Raw genomic sequence first — 24,775 nt, 5'->3', positions numbered from 1 at the left:
TAAACAGATATTGTAAAAAAGACAGTATCTACATATAAAATATATACACATCTTCTAGAGGCTTTTCACGTAAAAGAAAAATGTGCAATGCTTAATGCTTACACTCTTTTACACACAAGTACACATTTATACGGAAACCAAAATGGCATGCATTTCACAAAACGTTGCAGACGTCACAGGGACGACTCATACTGCAGGAGCTCATACAGCAGCGGTCCGTCCCTGTACCTGATCCCGACGGTGGCGGGCGTGATGAACTGCAGGATGTTTATCGTCCTTCGCAAGCGCCTGTCCACGAAGTGTGCATCCCATGCCGGGTAGCGTTTCCGAGGCATGTCAATCTTGATCAGAGGTCCCTCCGGCCGGTAGCGGCCCAAGGGAGTGGTGGGCTCGGGTGAGCGCACCTGAAACACGGGCAGGCAGGAGTCCACCGAGGTGTCGTCCTGCTGGCCAAAGGCCCCCATGGAAGCCCTACTGGGAGTGGGTTGGGACGCTCGCGGTCCAGGGGTGAGAACCATGGGCTCGGCCTCCGGGGGGAATGGAAGTCCCCAAAGAAGCTCGGCACAACAGGAGCTGGCTAGCAGCCTTGTTTTAGGTCCCATCGGATGAAGGAACCCATAGTAGATGCCCATGAACACCACCCCTGAGGCGAAGGTCAGGTAAACCCCACAGAGCACCGGCACTGCATAGGAGTCAGTGGTGACTGGGTCTCGGTAGGCGTACCACAGGCAAGTAAGCACCGTATTCTCGGCAAGCACCACGAAGTAGTAGATCACCATGCGGAACCGGGTTCGGCCCTCTTTCACGTTGAACCAGCAAAAGATGTAGACGATGCCCACCACCATGTTGAAGAGCACCTCTTCCCATTTGGACATGCAAAAATCTGTGCCACCATGCACAATCCAGAAGGCCATGGCACACCAGTGCACGACCACGAAGATGCCGAAGTAGATGTGGAAGATGGAAGCGAAGAGGGCGAAGGAGAGCACCCGTGAAGATATGGTGAAAAGCCTCCAGAAGATGTGGATCAGCGCGCCTCTGTAGCTCATGCTCTTTTTGTCATCTCTGGAGTCACGCAGTAGTTTGTGGTATGAAGCCAAAACCCAGGCAAGTGAGAGTAGGGAGGCAACGGAGGAGACACCTGTGAGGTATTCATGATTAGAGACAGTCTTCAGTATACTTATCAGAGGCCCTGTTTCCACCTGATATAAAGATATGCTTTCAGTGATCTGATCACAAGCAGCCAGCCAAGACACATGACCATTTGCACCTGGTTTTACCATGCGTTTTAAATGTGTCTTCTGTGACCATTTGACCCTCCCCTCGTTTCGTCACACTTTACATTACTTTCATGGAAGCACTGTTTGTGGCACACAAATATAATATGCACAGACTTAACTGAGGTTAAACAAATCTAATTTAATGTAGATAAAAAAAATTAAGCTGTGAAGAAAGGGTGGGCGATATGAACAAAAACTTACTGTACCGTATCGCATCGGTCCAAAAATACGTCATGATTAGGAAAAAAACATATACAAGTCGCACTGGACTATAAGTCGAATTTATTTAGAACCAAGAACCAGGAGAAACATTACCGTCTACAGCCGCGAGAGGGCGCTCTATGTTTTCAGTGTAGACTACAGGACCACTGAGCAGCATAGAGCGCCCTCTAGCGGCTGTAGACGGTAATGTTTTAACTTGGTTCATTTCTCTCGGTTCATGTCAAATTAATTTTGATAAATAAGTCGCACCTGGCTATAAGTCGCAGGACCAGCCAAACTATGAAAAAAAGTTTGACTTATAGTACAGAAAATACAGTAATTTTATTTTTTGGTAACGATATACATCACGGTATAGTTATGTTTGCTTTAAATAAAGTCTATATGATACCATAGAAATGTCATAATTCTTGTCACCAGTATCAATATCACAAAAAAATATATTTATATTAATGATAATAATAATAATAATAAAAACTCAAGCTCACTGAAGACAAGTAAACAGTCAAAGATTAAGAAAGAACAAGAAACTAATTACAAGCAAGGGCAAAAAAACTCCAGTAGAATAAATAAGTAATGTTAAATACAATGTATAAATAATCAAATGTATGAAACTGCATATTCTCCACTGTGTAAGTTAAAAATAAATTTCTTCTTACTAAAGTTACAAGATTTAGTCAAGAGCAATGAGAGATTTTCTCTCTTTTGTTGTTTGAGTAACATGAATGACAGACAGCAGGACTTTTAGACTGCTGTCACTTTAAGAGCTGCCTTCACTTTATACCTAAATTACTGTGTTTATGAGGATACTTACAACAAGTGTGTGTATTTAACTGTGCAAGGCCTTTAAAGTGTCAATAATGCACCGTCTTCATGCACTTTTATCTGTACTCTTTCTATTTAAAATTAGAGGCAACCACTGTGATTTAATCACAATCCAAAAAAAGATGCTGCATACATGCAACATGAGTAGTTTTTGAATCTACAACCAAAGCAGCTTTAAATATTATTGTAATATGCAATTGCAAGCGCTAAGCTTTAGATGGCTGAACTAACTCCACTAACGTACGGTTCACACTTACACTGCAGTGTCTCGGCCCGGTTCTTCTGGATCATTATACAGAGTTGTAGCACCAGTTGTGGGGCACTCTCTAGAAACGTCTCCAGCAGCCGGAGCATGTTGACGTCAGCATACTCGTACATCATCGCCCAGTAGAAGCGCCGCCTGTGTTCCTTCTGCCGTCGACTCTGGATGCCCAGGTACATTGTGCGGATATACCTGTATTGCAGAAGAGCAAAACATTACTACAAGTAAACAATTTGTCTTCAGTTACCAGAAGCTACAAAAACATCATGTTCCAATGATCCTTTTCAATGAGATGCATAGCTAATAAACATACACATCTCTGGACAAAATGAGCAAGATTCTTGTAAACATTATTAGAAAATATATGCAGTTGTCTTTTTTTTGTGTTACACATAAACAAGAGAAAAACTGTCACGGTCAACAGGAAGGGATCCAAATGCAGAGTGAGTGAAACAAGATTTATTGAAAACACGCAAGTTCACAGCACAGGGGTGTACAATCTTGGGACAGCTCCAACCAGCAGGGGGCGATCAATGCCCTGAGAGGTAGACAGTCTGGGGTACAGTCTCAGTCGTTGGTTAAATCTGGGCCGAAGGATGGGGAGAAAACCAGAGCAGAAAACAGCAGAACATGCAAGCAGAGTGAAGGGGCTCAAAGCAGGCAGGATCAGAGACTCGATTCTCAGCACCAGGCTTCGTTGTCCGGCCGCCTTGGGGAACCAACAAGCAGGGAGTCTCAGTCGGGTAGAGAAGAACTGGAGGGAACACACAGCACGAACACACAACAAGGCACCACTCAAGACCACACAACAACACTACTCAGTGCAACACACAGAGAAACAACATGGAAAACTATATTTTGACCATTGGAAATCTCTGTTTTTCAGGAATCTAGTCACCTCAATGCAGGTTAATATCCAATAAATCTACATTATATGTGGTGATGAGTCCAAGAACTTGCTAATTTTTGTTATCTGTCCAACTGTTCACTTGGCATCACTATCTGACTTCCCATCAATGCATTTTACCAAAGATGGACACCGTGTTCTTAAAATGATAGTATTTGGAAAATAAATAAATTAATGAATAAATAAATAAATTAATAATTTATGTAACCATTTATTAAGAAGATAAATTGTATCGTTTGCATGTGCCCATCATTTTCACAAGTTGCTTGGGGCACTGCGACCCTGGACATAAGCATGGATTATTAATGTCTATAAAATGAGCTGAAGCACATAGCAGCAGGAGCTTCCCATCAAGGGCAGACTTATTTCATCATTGTCCTGGAGAACCCAAATACAACACTATTCACAGTATTCACACTGTGACAATATACCGAAGAGAAGAAGGCATCACCGCTCCAGTGATTTTTTTTTTTATATTTAAAATTAGTTTTGATGTATTTTTTGCTTTATATATTTATTTTTATTTTTTTTTTTTTTATTTATCTCAACCAACTAAATGAAAGAAAAGTTGCTTTGACAATTAGCTTAAATTAGTATACATTTTTATATTTTATTTCAGTTAACATACATTTTTTGTCAAGTAAGAAATGTTTTTATGGTTATATTTTACATAATTACTGCTCATATACTCTAGTCTGGAGTGTAAAGCTGTGAAAACAGACAAACGGAGTGAGATATCACAGTATATCGCATATGCATCTCAGCGATTTCACAGTTTACATATTAACACTGCATCTATTTACAGTCACTGTGGGACGTATCTGAACTAAAATGATTAATGGCCAATATTGACTGTATGCAAACACACAGACAACCTCTTTGTGTTGATATATAGCCAGTGGATACTGCACTGCCTGAACTGGGATATTAAAGCTTCTGCCATCCTGCAGGCTTCAGGCATGAGTCTGACGCCAGACAGAAAGAGTTATATCTCAAATCTCTCTAATAGTTCCACAGGAAGTCACCCAGTGCACAGCCTTTATTTGCTTTATGTTTCCAGCTGAATGAGTCACCGTACGCAGCTGTCCCACTGATATCCACCCGGATGGGTTACAGCAATGTTGGGTTTCATGTCATCCAAGCTGTTTCCTGTGTTAATCAATACAGCCTTAAAAGCATGGAGTGCATGTACTAAAATCACTCTGTATGAAAGCTGATAAATGTAGCCACAAATTCATAGGATGCACTGTGAGATACAGTAAAAAGTTTTAGTAGCAATTTTTTTTTTTTTTAAAGAAGTCTCTTATACACACCAAGGCTGCATTTATTTGATAAAAAAAAATAAGGTAATTTTGTGACATATTTTACAAATTCAAATAAATGCTTTCTATCTGAAAATATTGTAAAATTTAATTTATTCCCGTGATGCAAAGTTGATTTTTCGGCATTATTACTCCGGTCTTCAGTGTCACATGATTCTACAGATATCATTCTATTCTCATTTAATACATCCTTGCTGAATAAAAAGTATGGAGACAGTGATTTTTGACGATTTTTTTTTCATAGAAATATTTTAATGTTTTCCAACATTATATAAATGTATTTAACTTTTGATCAATTTAATGCATGATTACAGAATAAAAGCATTAATTTATTGCAGAAAAACAAACAGATTAAGAACATACAGTAAGATGTAGTCATTATAATAAAGAAATAAAACAGTGCTAATAAAACAGAGAAATCACAAGCGCTCTAGAAAGGAGATAATACAGATGTGCCATATTAATGCATCCAATCAATCTCTCATCTCCCCAGACTCCTTCATACAGGCAACAAAACTATGAATGAAAATAAGCACGCCAACACATAGATCCATATATAGCAATAATCTTTTCCAGAGTCTAAATACAGACAAACAGAATTACTTCGCTTTTTATCTAGAATTGTGACACCTCGGATGAAAGATGTGCACGCATGTGAAATCCTGGGGTTTTCCCGCTAAATCCTTCCTGGGGGAAACTATGAAAAAAAGGATTTCCACTGTTTCATATCATCCAACAAACATATGGAGGGAGACAATGGGAAAATGATTGGGAACATTATGCATGCGTGTGATATGCCAAATTTATTCTCTTTCCATCGCACTTCCCAGCACTTCAAAGTACATTTTTTTAAGTAAAACAAGTTGTTAGAGGTGGTGAAACGTGAAAGATGTTTTGGCATTAATAACACAGAAACGAATGTTAAAAAGGGGGGGAATAAAGAGACAGAGAGGTAGACTTACACTCATCTCGCTCTGTTCCAGAAGCCTCTTTCTTTCTCTCATTCTTTCTGTCTGTGAGCGAGTAAACCTCCCTGTCCCAAACCAAACAGCTTCTGTCTAGACCACCAGTCCATCAGGGAAACTAATGCAAAACAAACAGAACATAATGGAGTCATGAAATGAGAATGGGATGACGGAGAACACATGACAACCAAACTGCAACAGAATGATGAGATCGAACAGACATCAAATGAAAATGGGTAAAATGACTCCAAACAAGGCAGAAATTAGAATCTCGTAAAGCAGAGGGATGGATATGCTTTTAGAAAGAGAAGAGAATTCTGAACTGGAATTCCAATATGTAAGCTCCGATTTCTGACTTTTTCCTTGCAGTGAACCTTGACTTAACATTGCGCGATAATATAAAAAAATTGCCAAAGAATACAAATCTAAACATATATTCTGGTATTTTTTTATTTCATGTTTTTTTTTTATTCCGAGAGAAAAAGTCTGGATTGAAAAATAAAATCCTAACAAAAATAAATTCATATCATGAGCATGATCAGAAATGATTACAGGACAGATTATCATTTAATAAAGGCTAATTTTCATGCACAATATTATTTAATGTCCTCCAAACACTTTAACCATAGTGCATGTTTTGTAAACATTTAGAAATTTCAATCATAACCAGCTCAATGTGTATGACGTTTCTGAAGTAAGCTTGCTTGTAAGCTCACCTGGTACAGCAGTGCACTTGCAATGTAAACCACAAAAGTCCCATGAAACACCAATTACGGTAATAGAGCTAAATATATACATACATACATACATACATACATTTTCTAATGAGCCTTGGTTGGAAAAATACCCAATAAACTCAAAACAAACTCTATTCTAGATACACACACACAAAATGACGGTCTATTATTAATCACAAAACACCCCCCTTCAGGGTGATATGAGATTTATTACCATGACCATACATTATCCCTCACACATTTATCAACAACCCAATATGAAATCATACTACTTGATAATATGGCCATGAAAAAGAGCTAAACACCGTGAGGATGGTCAGAAATCATAGGTACTGTATTTGGTTGAAGCTAAGATGCCACTAAAAGTGACAAAACTGCCCTGGATATGTAAAATACACACAGAAAAATGGTCCAGCAAGTGTCTTATTTTTTAGGCCTACATATATTGTATAAAATATCAGCTAGAAAAACACTGTGACAACTGCAAAAGCGCAAATACATTCAAATGCATGGTGACAGATTTCAGCAGAGACCTGCATAATTCAACACAAGGATCTGCAAATGATTTTGAATGTATTCCAGCAGAGCGTTTATTTTGTTATGATAAGTTAAACATTATTTAAACACAGTTTTGTTGTTTGATATTTATTTAATTGGTCTCTTAGTTCTGAAACTGTATGTCACAGTGGAAATAAGAAAAAATATGAAAAGTTCTGAATAAAATTTCAATTAAACCATCATACAGCAGATAATGTTCAACATGCAAACACAAGTGTTTCTAAATGTAGAAAATAATGCAATCTTCATTTTTTCAAATGCATACAGTTTGACTCTGCTCATTAAACCAGGATATATGCAAAATATTATATTAACACTGAGAACATTACACCTGGATCCTATTTTGAACCTAGAGCATATTCCTTGAAAATAAATATTTGCTGAAAATATACTCACCCTCAGGACATCCAATATGAAGACAAGTATGTTTCTTCATCACATTTGGAGAAATGTAGCACTGCATCACTTGCTCAGCAATGGATCCTCTGCAGTGAATGGGTGCCGTCAGAATGAGAGTCCAAATAGTCGATAAAAACATCACAATAATCCACAAGTAATCCACACCCCTACAGTCCATCAATTACCATCTAATGTAGTGAAAAGCTGCAACAACAAATCCATCATTAAAGTATCCTTGAGCGGTTTGGATTATTGTCATGTTTTTATCAGCTCTTATTCTGGCGGCACCCATTCACTGCAGAGGATCCATTGGTTATAAAGTGATGCTACATTTCTTCAAATCTGTTCCCATAAAGAAACACAAGTAACTACATCTGGGATAGCCTGAGGGTGAGCACTTTTTCATTTTTGGGTGAACTATTCCTTTACGATATGCAGGTCTACAGTAAATTGTCTGGATTTTTGTCTCTCATTTGACCCTAGATGAAGTATTCAGGTGCTATTTCAAGCGAGTGCATCATGACTAAGAGAAAGAACCTGCTGAGACACTGTAAACTCTCTCTCTTTCTCTTCTGGAGAGCTGTTACTGAAACTCCCGCAGGGAGGATAGATTCAGTTCACAGGCTTTATGCTTTTACCCTGAAAATTTCAAAGATTGTGCCTGCAATCAATAATTGAACACAGCTTTAACACTGAGGTTTGTGTGTAACTCTGGTTCTCACAGCAGAATCTTTTATAAAGAAACAGTCTGGGTTCAGTTCAAAGCTTTAAAGCTGAACAGACTGTTGAGCAGTTAGTAATACAAACTGAGGAAACTGACTTTTAGACCTTTTTCAGCTACTGGGACATTTCTGAGCACTTAACAAAGGGGCACGCTTGTGAAAACATCTAAAGGTTGATACACCATGAAAAAATAATGTACGTTTTAGATCACAATAAAAATTTCTCTTTTTTGGATTTTCCGCCACTTTCAGAAATCAGACAGATTAATATTCAGGTCTTTACAGAAGCAAAAAAAAAAGCCTTTGCATACAAAAACATCAAATTATTATAACAATACATAAATAAACAGCTAAACATGATTATGAAATGAAATTAAATATTTATATTTTATTTCAGCTAGTTGCCAAAGCAAAATGTATTTATGTTTTAATTTAAGCACTAAAATAAAATAAAAACACACAGAAATGAAAATCATTAAACTACAGAGACATACAAAAAGCTTAAAACAAATGACAACAGGTTGCTTATGTTCCTATTCTAAAATGCATGACTGTAAACTGGAATGTGACAGATTCAAAAAAGTTCAAAACACATCAACTAGGAGTCTCCTCATAGTTATGTCATTCTAGAAAAAGAGCGTATTCGCAATATAAACAGTGCTGAACATTAAACAAGGTATGAGTGGGTGGACAAGAAAACAGGAAAGCAATATCTTGTGAGAGGGATACGTGTAGCAGTGAAGTGTGTCCCAGGAGCCGCTCGTGCTGCGGTTAAGTGGAGGCCGTAAAAGGCCAGTAACGGCCGGTGAAAGGTGTGAGCTCTGGGGCGAAAGTGCACTGAACATATACAGAACAGAATTCAGGTCAGTGTGTTAATGCAACATCTACACCTACACCAGCTGCTAGACTACAGATCACTACAGATCATGTATCAGGACCGCATGGACCCGCAGCTCACCCGTTTCATTAGGATGCTGCCCAGAGGGTTACAAACAGATACAAGAATGCTAATTAGATTCTTGTGTTTCCTTGCCCGGAATAACAGTCGCTGGCTTCTTAGAGGTCCTATAATAAAAAGAGTTCATGCTCTTTGCAATTTTCTTGTCTCTAGATATGTCCTGTTTCCCTTATTCAGTTCAAGTCTCAGGGATTATAAAAATCATTCATTTTGATTTTAACACATGGCCAAAACTATCCAAATTATTTCAGGAACTGTTCATGTGAAAATATCACACTGCAATTTTATTTATTTTTCCTTGTTTTCCAGTGCGAACATTTTAATTTACTTGAGAGGCAAGATGACTCTTAACATTTATCAAAAATATCTGCCAATAAGGTAAGAAAATGGCTTTTTCTTTGAATTAAGTATATTCTTCTGATGCCAAATTCCTCTCTTTTAAGCATAAACTCACTTTTGATTAATTTTTAGAAAACAAGACGTAATGTCTTAAATTATTTTATATTTACAGCTTACATTTATATTTAGCCATTTATATTTACATCTTGATTTAAGATTGTTTAGATATTTATACAGGAAAAGTAATTATTTTTTTTCAGTTCAATATTTAAGGTTAAGTGTTTGTTCAATTCACTAACTTGAAATATACAAAAAAAATAAACATTTTTCAAATTTGTAAATACAGATTATCGAAGTACATTTAGCAAGAAAATACTCTTTCAGTCTTTCTACCTAAAAAAATTAAAAAAAATCACGTTTAATTAAATTTTTTAATTGCCATTTCTTTTTATTTTTCTTATTAATTTTACTAGTAGTATTTCATTGAAAACTGCACAACATTTTTAGTGCAAAACAACACTAATTAAATCCTCTACGAAAACACCAATATGTATTATTATTATTATTATTATTAAACCAAAAAAAAACTTTTTGAGTTATTTTTTAAATCTCTTTTACAGAAGTGTCCAGGCCAAGATATGCAGCAAAAGAAATGATGTGCACACAAACCCAAATACAATTAGACCAACATGGGATATTAAAAAATTTAAATAGCAGACAGAGACCAGAGAGAAACTAACAAGCCATCTTAAAACTATTAATTCATTTCTTTGTTGATTCTAGTCATATGTTAACTGTAGGGTCCAAAAAACCTCTTGGCAACATTCAGAACATCATCATCTCAATCCTGTAAGCCCAAATGTCCCAGAATAACAACTGGACATGATCTGCATGTGTAAAGTAAATGCATGGAAGGGCTGAATGGATTCTCACGCTGTGAGAGCTCCGAGTCAAGCTGGGGTCTTCCACTCTGAACACCACAATCAGTCCTCATCAGTGTTAGATCTCTGCCAAGAGAAGCATATGTTCATCCAGAGAGTGTGAGCGCCGCCGACGGGGAACAAATTCTCACTTCTGCTCAGCGCTGAGCCCGACAGATGATCTTAACCCGCGTGACAGTCAACTAATTGTTTTATTCATGCCTGCAGACACTGACTACTTCTCCTGTCGCCTGGCTGATGAAGCAAAGCATCAACTACAAGCTATTCTTACATATCACTGGACACTCTCAGGATACACACTCGGCCGCTGTGTGGAGCTAATCACAGGCGATTATATATACACTGAACAGAACAGAGCACAAATATGATGATTTATTACTTGGAAATGCTGTAATCTGACTGAAAAAACATGCAGCCTAGAAACCGTCTCTAATCTAATAATTTCTATGAAAATGCTATTTAAAATTAATGTTCCACTTTATATGACTGGTTAAAGTTATTCTGCACCAACAGACTAAACTATGGCAGTAAATAAACCCACTTAATAAACCCAGATTAATTGCACAAAATCAGTCAACATATACATTGCATTCCCGAAAAAAATGGAATTTAAAATATTATAATATTTTTGTAACAATTACGCATATTCTACCAAGAGAAAACTGGGAAGCAAATTGTAATTAACCGTTATATGCAAAATGTCAAAATGCAAAACAACTTTTTCTTTATGCTATATTTTTTGTGAGATACTACAATTTACGTGGTGGGTCTGTTTTCACCCATTCGTCCTCATGCTGTATCTTGATGACATGTCTGTGATTCTGCACTTGGTTAAAAGCATCTGAATCCTAATGTTGGTGCTCATAATTTGTCATTTATTCCTATTCAACTGCAGAGCTTAACAGACCACATCAGACCAATACAACCCCTCACCAGAACACACACACTTCTCAGTCAGCATGAAATATGAGCTTAGAATGGCTCAAATATTGACAACATGCTGAAGACAGGACTGAAAGTGCATGCAACATGCTACAAAATCAAGCCCAAGCTGGATGCAGCAAAACCAACCCAACCAGACCGAGGCTTGTTTTCCTCTTGCAGAGGTCATTCAAGTAAATTAATTACAAGCTCTATTGATTTCACACTCTCCAGCCCGAAGTGAGCCCGTCATTCTGCTGAAATGAACTGTTTGGCATCGTTACACAGATGGTTAGAGGATACTGAACGAGCCGTAAAGCAAGAGAAAGAAAACATTGTGTTTCAACTGAGCTAGAGCTGCTTGACTTGATGGACATATAATGTGGCCCTGGACCACACGAGCAGTAATAAGAGTCAAAGTTGAATAAATAAGCAGAATGAATAAGCTTTCCATTGATGTATGGTTTGTTAGGTAGGTCACTATTTGGCTGAGATACAACTGATTGATAATCTGGAATCGAAATAATGAGAAATTCACCTTTAAAGTTATCCAAATTAAGTTCTTAGTGATGCATATTGCTAATCAAAAAATAAGTGAAGGTAGGAAATTTACAAAATAGCTTCATGGAACATGAAATGTACTTAACATCCTAATGATTTTTGGCATAAAAGAAAAATCGATCATTTTGACCCATATTTTTGCCTATTGTTACAAACATCCCCGTGTTACTTACAACTGATGTTGTGCTCCAGGGTCACATATGATACATGTGCATGCAATCGCTCAGTTTATGAGTGCATGATCTCCGGAGTCAAAACAAGCACATGATGTGCATCTGATATGTACATGTGACGCCCAGCCTCTTACCTCCACACTTGTCCCATCTGAAGGATGTGCACACATGCATGCCAGATCCAAATGGAGATCACACAGCACCTGTCCCTGCCGTAGATGCGCGAGCTCAGATCCGCCGTGGCTTTTCTGCTGAGCCCCTCCACGGCCACGAGCCCGCCGCCGGCGTAATCCTGGACGAACCACCTGAAGCTCAGGATCTGGACCAGCACCGACGGCACCAGCACGAAGAACAGCGTGAGCCCGAACCACAGATAGTCCCGTTTGAAGTAGTAGTCCAACGCCAGCCACAAGTCCGTGCCGACGTCCCAGAAGAAGACGAGCAGCGCGAGGACGATCCAGAGGCAGTCCAGCCACAGGCGCTCCTCCCGCTGGTGCTGATGCTGCGGCCGCCTGCTTCCTCCTCCTCCTCCTCCAGCAGCAGCAGCAGCAGCAGCAGCATCCCTGTCTCCCAGCAGCGACTGCAGACACGCGCTCCTGCAGCCCCAGTAGCACGACGACGTGTTGCAGCAGTGGCAGATGTGTATAGCCGCGCTGTCCAGCGCATCGTCGTCGCCGACCGCCTCGTCCAGGTTGTGCAGCTGGGCGAAACCGGTAACGACCCCCAAGCCATCGGATTTTGCTGCCATCTTGCTCTCTGGAACGCTTCACCCCCCACCTTCCCCTCCTTCCGCGCTCCGTGACGTCACTTCCGCGATACCTGTACTGGAGAGTGTGTGTGTGTGTGTGTGTGAGAGAGAGAGAGACGACGATGCTACTTAAAATTGTTTGTGGGGCTCATGAATAATTTACCAGTTAAAAGTCTTGACACGTCCTGTGTAAGGAAAGATTTTCACATTTCACAATAATAGTTGGAAATATCGTGTAATAAGATATACAGTGTATTTACTAAGATATTTTGTATATTAAAAATATGTATAAAAAGGATACATGTGTGAGTGAGTGAGTGAGTGAGTGAGTGAGTGAGTGAGTGAGTGAGTGAGTAAGTGAGTGAGTGTGTGTGTGTGTGTGTGTGTGTGTGTGTGTGTGTGTGTGTGTGTGTGTGTGTGTGTGTAGAGAGAGAGAGAGAGGTGTGTATATATATACTTTATATATTTTAAAACAATATAAATGAATACATAAAATCAGTTTTTTGATATATGATTGTTATTTCTGTACACAAACTTTAAAGTTTTTTAACTGAACAAACAAACAAACAATTAAATGGACAGGCAAACAAGCAAACACATAAATAAATCACTATTATCGTTAAGGAAAAACCATAAATTTTATTTGCAACACTTTTATAAACACAAAGATTTTTTTTTTTCAAAGTAAAATTTCTGTATATATGTTTAATGATTTAATATATAAATATTTCCCCCTCATTATTGTCCAAGAAAAACTTTCATAAACAACGAATATTTCTCAATGTGGGTTTGATTATGAAAGTCCATTTCTGTACACAAACCTTCTGACTACAAAATAAATAAATAAATTCCACCCTTATATTGTTTGTAAAATAACATTTATTTATTTATTTAAATGTATATTTGTAAATAATTTATTATAAAAAATATTTCCACCAATATTGTCCAGAAAAAAAAACGAGTTTAACAAGTTGACTTTTTATGACATTGGAAACCTGCCATTGTTATTGGGTTTTCTGCAGAATTTAAACGGCAAAACATTCATGAATTTATTTATTTATTTGAAGACACGTGTATTATTGCTCAATTCATATTTAAACCGGTTATTATGTTAAAGGAAAAATGCTGGGGAAAGAAACAGCCTCCTTGAACACAGTCTGTGAGCTCCACTGCAGTTGCTTTCAGCACAACGGGAATTTCCTAGATTAGCAGAGCACAAGCAAAACCCTCTGTCACAGGAATATGACAAAAGCCCCCATCTTTATTTCCGTCCCAGTGGAGAGAGTCCAAATCTTCAAACAGACACTGCGCCGCATCTGACAGAGATACTGGGAGGCTTAACCGCTCTGAGCTAATTAAACTGTCATGAGAAAACCAGAAGAGTAGTGGAAACCTCATTTTCAGTAACAGGGAAAAAATGCCCAAAAGACTCTGAATGCGTGCATTATTAAACCATAGGAAAGAAGAAGAAGATGATGATGAAGAAGAAGAAAATACCTTATTTATTTAAAATCAACAAAGATGCTTTTTTTCATTTGCTGCGGGTTTTTATTTATTTAATGAATAAAAACTATATTGTTAAAGGGGTCATTGAAGGCAAAATTCACAAAAAGTGCACAAATCCATCCTATAATGATTCAAAATCAACCCAATGATTTTTTTAAATCCCTATTTAAAAATCCCCTTTCTCAAATCAGGCTGTTCTGAGCTTCCTGTCAAAGTGACGTAGATCCCCAAAGTGACATTTTCCTCCATTACAAGTCAGTGTACCATTAGAATAATTTTGATATTTTAAGGTACAAAACATAAAGTTGCCTTAAATATATTTTGAGTAAAATGTTTTAACGAGATTTACATTCCAATTAAATGATGATTTAAATTATATAAAAAATAATAATAAAAAAAGATGATTTAAAAAGAGATAAACATTTGTATGTGTAATTAGTTCCAGTTCATTCATCACTTTGCAAATGTATGATCAAGTCAAAAGTATTGCATGTTGCTGTAGTGGACACTTTGAACTCAAAAACATTTGTATAAAAGAATAAATGTAAAACTGAAAACATGTATAGAGAAGGAATGACTGATACAAAACTGTTCAGAGAGTGTCCAGCATCATTCTTCCTGACTGCAAAAGCAAAACCCATTTACACAAAATATGATTTGAAAAGCACATATGCTTCCCTGTTCAGAAGAGTGACTATTCTCTGCAACGTGCTTGAAATACAAAAGCACAAGGGCATGACATTTTTATGAAAGCTAATGTTGTGACTGTAGAGGCAGTGAATACTACAAGTGAGATAATTGCCTGCAGATCCCTGGAGTTCTGGGCTGCTTATGTGCTGCTATTGAAGCAGGCAATAAATGTATTTCCTGCTTGACTGCTGCACACACAAATGCTCGGTGACAGTTCTGCTCGTGTGCCCTAGTGAGCCACCAGATGTCACTGTTGTTGTTGGTGATACAGTAGAGTATGTGCTCTCCTGTCTACTGTCTGATCCCACCCTTCTTGTTATCTCTTTATTGTTTCAGTTTCTCCACCTTTGTCTCCCTCGTTACCCTCTTCGTTTGTCTCCCTATTTATTCTCCTGGTGTCTGCAGTACTATGCTGATATATTGTTTTGTTTGTACCTGTCCCGTCCCGTCCCGTCCCATCCCTCGGGGTAGTAGTGATGGGCAAATAAAGCCTCATGAAGCGATGAGGCTTTCCTGACTGTTTCAGGAAAAAATTCAAAGCTTTACAAGTGTCAAAAACAGTGTCTTCTGGTGGTTAATAAAAAATAGTAGCCAAAAGCCTGTGAAAGACACTCTGTGGGTTGAAGAACGGACCACAAATAAAAGTCTAGCAGTGTGTGTGTGTGGGTGGGTGTTTGAATTTCTCTCTCTGATAAAATAATTGGTCAATTATTGTGGTGTTAAATGCCAGTATGAATATTATGATGTAAATAGAAGAATATTGTACATATATATGAATGGCATATGCCAAATATTTTTTAATATTTTTCTGAAATAAAGTTTATTCTTCATATTACTTGTATGATTGGGTATGTTAAAATGTTGTTTTTAACAACATTGTTGTTTTTGTTTATCATTTAAAGGCCATTTCTCCCTGCATTTGAGTCGTGGCCTCATCTTTACCCGCAAACCTGACACTCATGCCGTGAAAGACGCTCAAGACATACAGCATGGCCACTGACATGAGACTGTGTCAAAGATTCTTTGGACTCAAGCCAGACATCACCCAAAATCCTAAACGTTACCTTCTTTACAACTGCAACTGATGATTCTTGAAAGATGGACTAAAGTATATAAATAATTAAAATATTCACACACTGTATAAATACGAACGGTATATACGTGGTAAATATATTTAATTCACATTTTTTCCTCATTTAAAATAAATATATATTAAAATATAATTATTTTTAAATATATAATGTATTAAAATATTATTTAAATAAAATATATGATATAATATTTTTATTAAAATTTTTCAGCTTTTCTTTTTTTTTTGGTGTGCCATTAGTTTTTTTTTTATAGTTTATATATATATATATATATAAAATCAGTGTAACAGTTTGGTTCATATTTGGTATGGTTTTTGTTACTCTTTTGCAAGTGAGTGGTGTAAAAATGAGGAATGTGACTTATGAAAATTCCCACAAGCCTGATTGGGTGCTAAATGTCATGCAGGTGTGGGAAAAGCCCTTTGTTAAACAAGCCCTACAAGTCTTCCAGCACATCACGGTGACACAAAGTCTATGTTCAAGGGGTCACTGAGTTCAACACTTTATATAAATAAACGAGAATAGATGTTCAGATTCTGTAGTACTCTTGCTTGTTATTTACAAGACAAACAGAGGTAATTTCCACTGGCTCCTTGTGGAAGACATGGAATTGATTCACTTAGACTAAATAAATGGTCTGAACACAATAACCTCTCTGAGTCTGCTGTCTGAGGAGAAGCTAAAATACTATCATCAGTCATTCATAAAGAAGAGTATTTGTGTTCATTATTACTCTGCTTTACATTATAATGCTGAATTCAAGTACCAAAGTTTATGTGTGTATATATATATATATATATATATATATATATATGGCAGGGAAACATAATCTCTGTCATTTGAGTAAGACATAAAATGCCACATATTCATCATAATAGAGCTGAAATAAAGACACAAGCCATTTATAATGTTACAAGATAAAGAAGACCCATTTATATTTTTTTATTTTTTTATAACTGATCTCATAAAATATGTTGTTGAAAATATGAAACTTAAGAACTAATTATAATAAATTATAAATACAGATCATATCAAAGCACGTGAAAAGTTTTTTTTTTTTGTATCTTTCTCTAAAATAAACTTCACTTCCTTTGTCTTTATAATTTTTTAATGTTGTATTAAATTACATTTAAGTCTGTCTCTAAAAGTTTTGAGGCCACTATAATAACAAAACGAAGCTAATGTACTAATCATTGTATATAACGTAAAGTGGGCGTGACTCGGGTTGACTGACCAATCACAGCAGAAAGCGGCTCTCGCTCACTATAGAGACCTGTAGCTGATGCAATACTGATGGTCAAAGAAGAACTGATGGTCAGTCCCGTCAAAGACATTTACACCTGATCCTCTGCAACTCATATTCAGTTGCATAAGTAAGCGCATACAGGTCTTTAACCTGTTTCTTTCCCTCTTTTATTCTAGACATTTGGGCGGTGAGTAAATCAATATTCTCTCATCTATGTTGTCAACACTTTATAGTTTATTTCTGAATGAATGACGTGATAGTCTGCAGGAATGTTTCACTGTAACAGCGCGTGTATCCGGAGCCTTTGATATTCCCGCCACACTGTAACAGATTCCGAGTCAGAAGCGATACATGTAGCAACCAAAAGTGAAATCATCACTGACTGCGTGTTGTTTGTTGCAACAAAGGCGGTTTGTACTGGTGTTGATGGCTAAATAAATCAGTGTGTGACGACGCGCGTTTACTTCACACTGCGTTAGTGTAGTAGTGTAAGGACAAACACGACATTAAGTACAATTAATAATAATTGTGAAGTGAAGAAAAGAAAAGAAAAGAAGAAGAATCTGTCCGGGGATTTAAAGCATTTCCGAGGTGAGGATCTTGTTTGACAGCCAGCCACTAATGCTGTGACCGAGAGAGTCACCGTTGACCTTCATGCAGCTCAGTTCAGTTTAATGTGTCTTTAAAACAAGCTGTTTCAGATTCAGATCAGACTTTAAAGTAAGTAATGCGACTTTATAAGTGCTGAGAAGTTTTAAACTACGTGTGGTGGTAGTAATACACCCAAAAGAGTTAATATACCTTGATTTTATGGTTTCTATTAAAGTGTTATAGCCTTGAACAGAAGCTGGCAGCAGCGGGGTGTTTCTTCAGAGAAGGCACTTTAATGCCCCAGGGCTTGATTCTTTTGTTCAAACTAAGAGATTTGAGCTTTTTGATTTATATGGAGGCCACTTTATAACTTGTAAAAGTTGGAAGTAAGATATGTAATAAGTTTAGCATGTGCAGGATGGTGATGCATCAGCCAATGTGCTTCTAAGAGAAATGAACAGAAATATTTAGTCATATAGTTTTCATTGCACAAAATGTTAAATTGTTTAAAGAGGTCATCTTACCCATTACTTTAGATTCTATTAATATGTATATTATATTAAATGCAATAAAGTGTCAAATACTGAATCAGCTCTTCTATTCAAATTGTATTTTGACAATTTAATTGAATAACTGATTACGGACTAAACACAATCCCAGTAAAAGAGATTCAGTTGAAAGGTAAATAATTCTATGATTTACAGGCATATGAATATTTAGTTAATTGCTCATATTTTAATTTAAGATGTGTCAGTAAACTGATTGATTTCACTCCTATAAGGTTTAATGAAAATTTAAGATGTCTGAGATGTACATCTAATTCATTACAATATTGAATAATAGCTCCATTGACTGTAATAAGTAGTTCAAATAAGTAGATTTAAAATAGTAAATTGGTGCTCTGGGTCCATTCTGTGTCAGTTCTGGCTCACAAAATGAAAACTATAAACTAAATATTATTGTGTCCACAAATCTCTCTTTTACAAATAGACACAAAACATAATACATTGTCATAGACAATTAGCCTTCTTTCCCAGCACACAAACGTAATACAGAAGTATGAATGAATTAAAGTCATTATAAAACACCAGTTTGCAATATAATGCAGCTTAATGGACTGTTATTGTATACAGTTAAAACAACTGGAAGTGAATTAACCCGGAAGCCGCACACATTCAATCTTAGAAAAAGCAGCAGCGCTCTTAGATTAAAAATAAGGTGGATGATGATGCTCTTTATTCATCTCTCTGTGTTGACAGTAGTAGAAGATGTCCTGTCTGAGAGCTGTGAGAGGTCTGGCACTCGCCGGTGGCTTTCAGTCTCTCGCTGTTTTATCTCGCCGTGTCAGTTTCTCTCCGCGCCAAGTCGCATCGGATGCCAGTTTTCACTCGGTGTCCTTCTCTGAATCTGATCATCCCAGAGTTCTCATTACCGGTATGAGAGCAGGAGACAAGTGATTGCTTTTGTAATGCACCGTTTATTGTGTAATCCTATTTATAAAGATTGTCTTTTTGTAATGATGCTTTGAGGCCTAAATGGGTGTTATATAAACCTTTAGATGCCATGTTTCCCTGGTTACCACATCCTGAAGCATGAAACATAGTCTCCATGGCAACACATCACTGATGATGAGATTTAATCATATTTTCTGTCTGTTTTTTATTTCAGGAGGTCTGGGTCAGCTGGGAGTAGGGCTCACCAAACTGCTCAGGTGAGACTGAAGCACTTTCAGGTGATTTTAGAACATCAGATTGATGGCCCCGCCCCCATGACATTTTAACCAACCAGGTGTCACCATGTGAAAGGCAGATAGGCAGCTGTTTCTGATTGGCTTAGAAAGTGCAGAGACTCTTTGTTAGCTGACTACAGAATCTAGTGTTGTCATAGAAATATCTGACAGGCTATAAGGAATTTTTAAGCATGACATTCCAGAGAAAAAAAAAAATCTTGTTTTTTTCCCTTTTTATTTACAGGAAGCAGTTTGGAAAATATAATGTAATTCTGTCTGATATCAGGAAACCTCCAGCTCATGTTTACCAAAGTGGTGAGTGTCAGTATATTCACACAGTGGGCAACGTCCTAGAAACTGAAACATTTCTTCTCTAAAAGTGATGTATGTGTATGTAGAATTAATTAATAATATATTGATCTATATTTTAAATTTAAATATATTTTATTTGTAGAATATTTACTAACATAGGTTTTTGTAAATGTGAATATTTAAATAAAATATATAATAAAATAAAATGACAAAAATAAATAATAATGTTTATAATGTATAAACTTTGATACAACTCTTTCTGTATTTAAATATATATATATATATATATATATATATATATATATATATATATATATATATATATATATATATATATATATATATTATTCTATGCATATGTAGATATTTCATATTTAAAATATAGAATACAGTTTGCATCGATAAATAAAAATATATTTAAATATATTTAATATATAATTATTTAATATTTAATAAATATGAAATATTTAAATTAAGTGCATTTATATCCATATTATTTTTATTTAATGATTTATTTTGGACTTGTTTTGAATTTTCATCTCAGGTCCCTTTATATATTCGGACATTTTGGACTACAAGAACTTGCGTGAGATTGTTGTAAACAACCGCATCTCCTGGTTGATACACTACAGCGCCCTACTGAGTGCAGACGGAGAGGCCAAAGTGTCCCTCGCTCGTGACGTCAACATCACTGGTTAGTCACCGGGGCCAGTCATCTTCAGCCACTTTTCAGTCCTAAGGTACACTGATGTTTCTTTTCTTCTTTTCTCATTTTTAGGGTTGCACAATGTTCTTGATGTCGCAGTAGAACATGGGCTCCGTCTCTTCATCCCCAGCTCTATTGGAGCCTTTGGCCCCATGTCCCCTCGTAACCCAACCCCGGATCTGTGCATCCAGCGCCCACAAACCATTTACGGAGTGTCCAAGGTTCACGCAGAGTTAATGGGAGAGGTCAGAGTGCTTTTGAGAGAACACCTGCAAATACTGAACCTTTGGTGGGACTTTTAGCATTATATTAAATGAAAAAAGAGAGTACAAGTCTGATACAGTATGTACCTGCAGATATGTCAAACTTATCTTAATGCATATTAATGTTTCTAGCTTTGTTTTTCTTGATTGTCCGTGCAACAGCTTTGTGATGCATTATTCAAGGCTTTACATTTCTGTGTTGTGTATTACAGTATTACCATCACAGGTATGGTCTTGACTTCCGCTGTCTCAGATACCCTGGAATCATTTCTGCAGACTGTCAACCCGGCGGAGGAACTACAGGTAAACTGAAAGAATACTGAATGTGTTAGATATAAAAAACAAGTAATTAAAACTTAAATTAGAGAATGTTGCCGTGTTCTTACTGTCTATTAAGTATTAAATAAAGCTGAAATAAAATAGAAATATTAGAAAACTAAAAATGCTGCCTTGTGGTTTTGGAAACTAAAGTTATAAAAATTTGAATAAAGCTTAAACTATTAGATGAAACACTTGATCTCAGAACATTTGAAAATGTTGCTGTGTATTGTTATTGTTAAGTATTACAAATTTAAATGTAAAAAAAAAAAAGTTGCAAACATGTAAGCTTAAAATCTGAAAATGCTTAAAATAGCTTAAATAAAATAGAAAATATTAGATGAAAAACATAAAAAATGAAAGAAAACGGAAATGTAGCCATGTGTTGTTATTGTAAACTAAACGTATTCCAAAGTAAAATAAAACTGAAATAAAATATTAGATGAAAAATTAAAAATGTAAAACAAAATGATAAATGTTGCCTTGTGCTGTTATTGTAAAAAAAGAATATTAAACATTTACATAAAGCTGAAATAAATTTGCTAATTTTCGATGAAAACCCCCAAACTTAAATACATTTTTTAAAAAATGTTTCCTTGACAACAACTGTAATAAAAATAAATAGAAATATGAATAAAATTACACAATTGAAGCACTAAATGAACTAACTGAAAATCTAAAACTAAAAGCTAATACAAAATATAAATAACTTTTATAATGGTAAATAATGCATAAATATCTGTGTTAATGCATCAGTGTAAACTTTTGCTTCCATTTTTTTACATCTCTTCTATCAGACTATGCTGTTCAGATCTTCCATGATGCTGTGAAAACGGGTAGCTGTGTGTGCAATCTGAGGCCGGACACCAGACTCCCCATGATGTTCATCGATGATTGTCTGAGAGCCACGCTGGAGGTTCTGGAAGCTCCTGCTGAGGCGCTGTCCAAGCGAACATACAACATCAGCGCCGTGAGCTTCACTCCAGAGGAGCTGGTACAAGAAATCAGGAGGCACCTGCCAGATCTGCAGGTCACCTACGAGACTGACCCAGTTCGACAAGCCATTGGTGAGACTCACACACATCTGTCATCGGCCATCCAAGATGTAGATGAGTTTGTTTCTTCATCAGATTTGGAGAAACGTTACATTACAGACACTCTGCGGTGAACGGGTGCCGTCAGAACGAGAGTCCAAACAACTCATAAAAACATCACAATAATCCACAAGTAATCCACAGAACTCCAATCCATCAGTTAATGTCTTGTGAAGAGAAAGGCTGCATATTTATAAGGAACAAAGCAATCATTGAGACATTTTGACTTCAAACCATTGCTAAAATATACAGTAAGTCAGTAATCCATAATATTGCTTTTAGTGAAAAAGTAATATGGTCTGAATCAGGAGAGAAATATGCGCAGATCAAGCACTTTTAAAAAGATAAAACAGTCTAAAACTGCTCTAAACAAATATGTGGGTGGATTTTAATGTGAGAAGACAACAGTGGATGAACTTTCTCACTGGATGAAGCGTTATTATGGAATATGGAATCATACTTTAACCGGAAACAATGGTTTACATTTTAAAATGTCTTGATTTGTTAATTTTTTTTTTTAATTCACACATGCAGCTCTTCATTTCACAAGACATTAACTGATGGACTGGAATGGTGTGGATTATTGTGATGATTTTATCAGCCGTGTGGACTCTTGTTCTGACGGCACCCATTCACTTCAGAAGATCCATTGGTAAGAAAATGATGTATTATACGCAATTGCAATGTACTCTGATCATGCATTGCATAATTTTTGGTGGATTATACAATGCAATGCAATGAAAAAAAAAAAAAAAAAAAAAAAAAAAAAAATATATATATATATATATATATATATATATATATATGTATGTATTTTTTATTTTTTTTCAATCCATCTTTCCAAATAGTTTCTGTGTTATTTCTTCTAGCTGACAGCTGGCCAATGGTCTTTGACGACAGCAATGCCCGCAGTGACTGGGGCTGGAAACACAACTACAGTTTGCCAGAGCTGGTTCAGACGATGCTCAACTTAACTGGCTCAAACTCCAGAATGCGTCAAGCCAACTGACTTCATCTGTCATCATGTGTCTGAGTTTATCTGAGGTGTTTGGGACCTAATGGAACGGATGGTAATTGGGCTCTGCAGTATACTATGTAACACACTGAGTTTATGAAGGTAAAAAAAAATTTCTTTATTTTACCATATGTAGCACATATTTGCACACTTTTCCTGGTGAAGTAAACCAAACATTTACAGGGTTCATTTATATCCTTATTCTCTTCAATCATCTTAATGACCTCCCTTATTATATATTATATATTATTTAAGCCTAAATTTGTTTGGTGGAATCTTTGTTCTGTAGCTATCAGTTTAAAATAAAAAAAAATAATAATAATAAAAAAATAATTTAGTTTTTTTATCAGTGAATTTAGTAAATTCTGAGCTATGGGTTATTTTTTCTGCTAGAATAATTTACACTACTGTTCAAACGTCTGGGGTGAGAAAGATTTTTTTAATCTTGAAAAAAAAAATTTTTATCGTGAGAGTGAAGACTGGTGTAATGATGCTGAAAATTTAGCTTTACCATCAATAAAAATACATTTTATATTACAGAAGAAAATACTTATTTTAAATTGAAATAATATTTGGTCTCACTTAAGGTCCAGTTCTATGCATTAACAAACAATTAACTATGACTTTTGCCTCAATAAACTCCTAATTTGCTGTTTATTAATAGTTAATAAGGCCGAATATGTGTTTTATACATACTAATAAACAGTCAATATGTTAATATTAGGCATGTTAATAAGCAACTAGTTAATGGTGAGATTTGGTAGCTATACTAAAGTGTTACCTAATATTTCACATTATTACCGTTTTTAATATATTTTTAACAAATAATTTCAGACAGATTTCAAAAGTATAAAAATCTTACAGACTCTTGAATGGTAGTGGTGTTTAAAGATTTTATGGAAGAAATGCAATATCCTATATAAAACAACAATCTTTAATATGGTGCTATTGCTGAAAGGTGTTAGTTTCATTCTCGTTTTCGTTAATAGCCTCTTTTGGTTTTATTAAAATAATCGAATAACCTCATCATGGTGCTTACAGTGTATCTGGATTAGATTTGTGTTTGTACTTGAGAGGACATTTGATGTAATTATAAAGACTTGACCTATGTAACTCCACAATATATATTTCTGTATCTTTGATTTTTGGTTAGTTGTTAATGTTATGCCAGCAAAAGATTATTGAATAAATTTTTAACAATCATTTGAGAATCAGTGTCTTCCTCATTTAATGCAATCTTAAAGGAACAGTTCAGAGTTCCCCCATAAATGTAAATTATGTCATTATTTACAAACCTGATTTTTTTTGCTTCTTACTTCAGAAAATGAGAATTGTTTTTATTATTATTATTTATTTATTTATTTTTGAAGAACATTA

The 24,775-nt window shown here is 36.0% G+C and overlaps 2 protein-coding genes across 2 annotated transcripts; one reads left to right on the top strand and one right to left on the bottom strand.

Annotated features, from left to right (window-relative positions):
* Nucleotides 1-173: 173 nt before the first annotated feature.
* LOC127976533 (XK-related protein 6-like) lies at nt 174-12,900 on the bottom strand. Its single transcript, XM_052580998.1, has 3 exons — nt 12,224-12,900; nt 2,582-2,778; nt 174-1,141 (listed from the first exon to the last, which is right to left on the bottom strand). The coding sequence occupies exons 1-3, from the start codon at nt 12,835-12,837 to the stop codon at nt 174-176; spliced, it is 1,779 nt and encodes a 592-aa protein (XP_052436958.1). The 5' UTR covers nt 12,838-12,900.
* Nucleotides 12,901-17,418: 4,518 nt separating this feature from the next.
* LOC127976316 (L-threonine 3-dehydrogenase, mitochondrial-like) lies at nt 17,419-24,601 on the top strand. Its single transcript, XM_052580668.1, has 9 exons — nt 17,419-17,557; nt 19,221-19,395; nt 19,630-19,672; nt 19,935-20,005; nt 20,547-20,696; nt 20,781-20,953; nt 21,184-21,274; nt 22,087-22,356; nt 23,253-24,601. The coding sequence occupies exons 2-9, from the start codon at nt 19,230-19,232 to the stop codon at nt 23,390-23,392; spliced, it is 1,104 nt and encodes a 367-aa protein (XP_052436628.1). The 5' UTR covers nt 17,419-17,557; nt 19,221-19,229; the 3' UTR covers nt 23,393-24,601.
* Nucleotides 24,602-24,775: the final 174 nt, after the last annotated feature.

The sequence above is a fragment of the Carassius gibelio genome, chromosome B17, assembly GCF_023724105.1.
Source record: "Carassius gibelio isolate Cgi1373 ecotype wild population from Czech Republic chromosome B17, carGib1.2-hapl.c, whole genome shotgun sequence".
NCBI classification, from domain to species: Eukaryota; Metazoa; Chordata; class Actinopteri; order Cypriniformes; family Cyprinidae; genus Carassius; species Carassius gibelio.
This window is presented reverse-complemented; position numbering and strand designations above follow the sequence as displayed.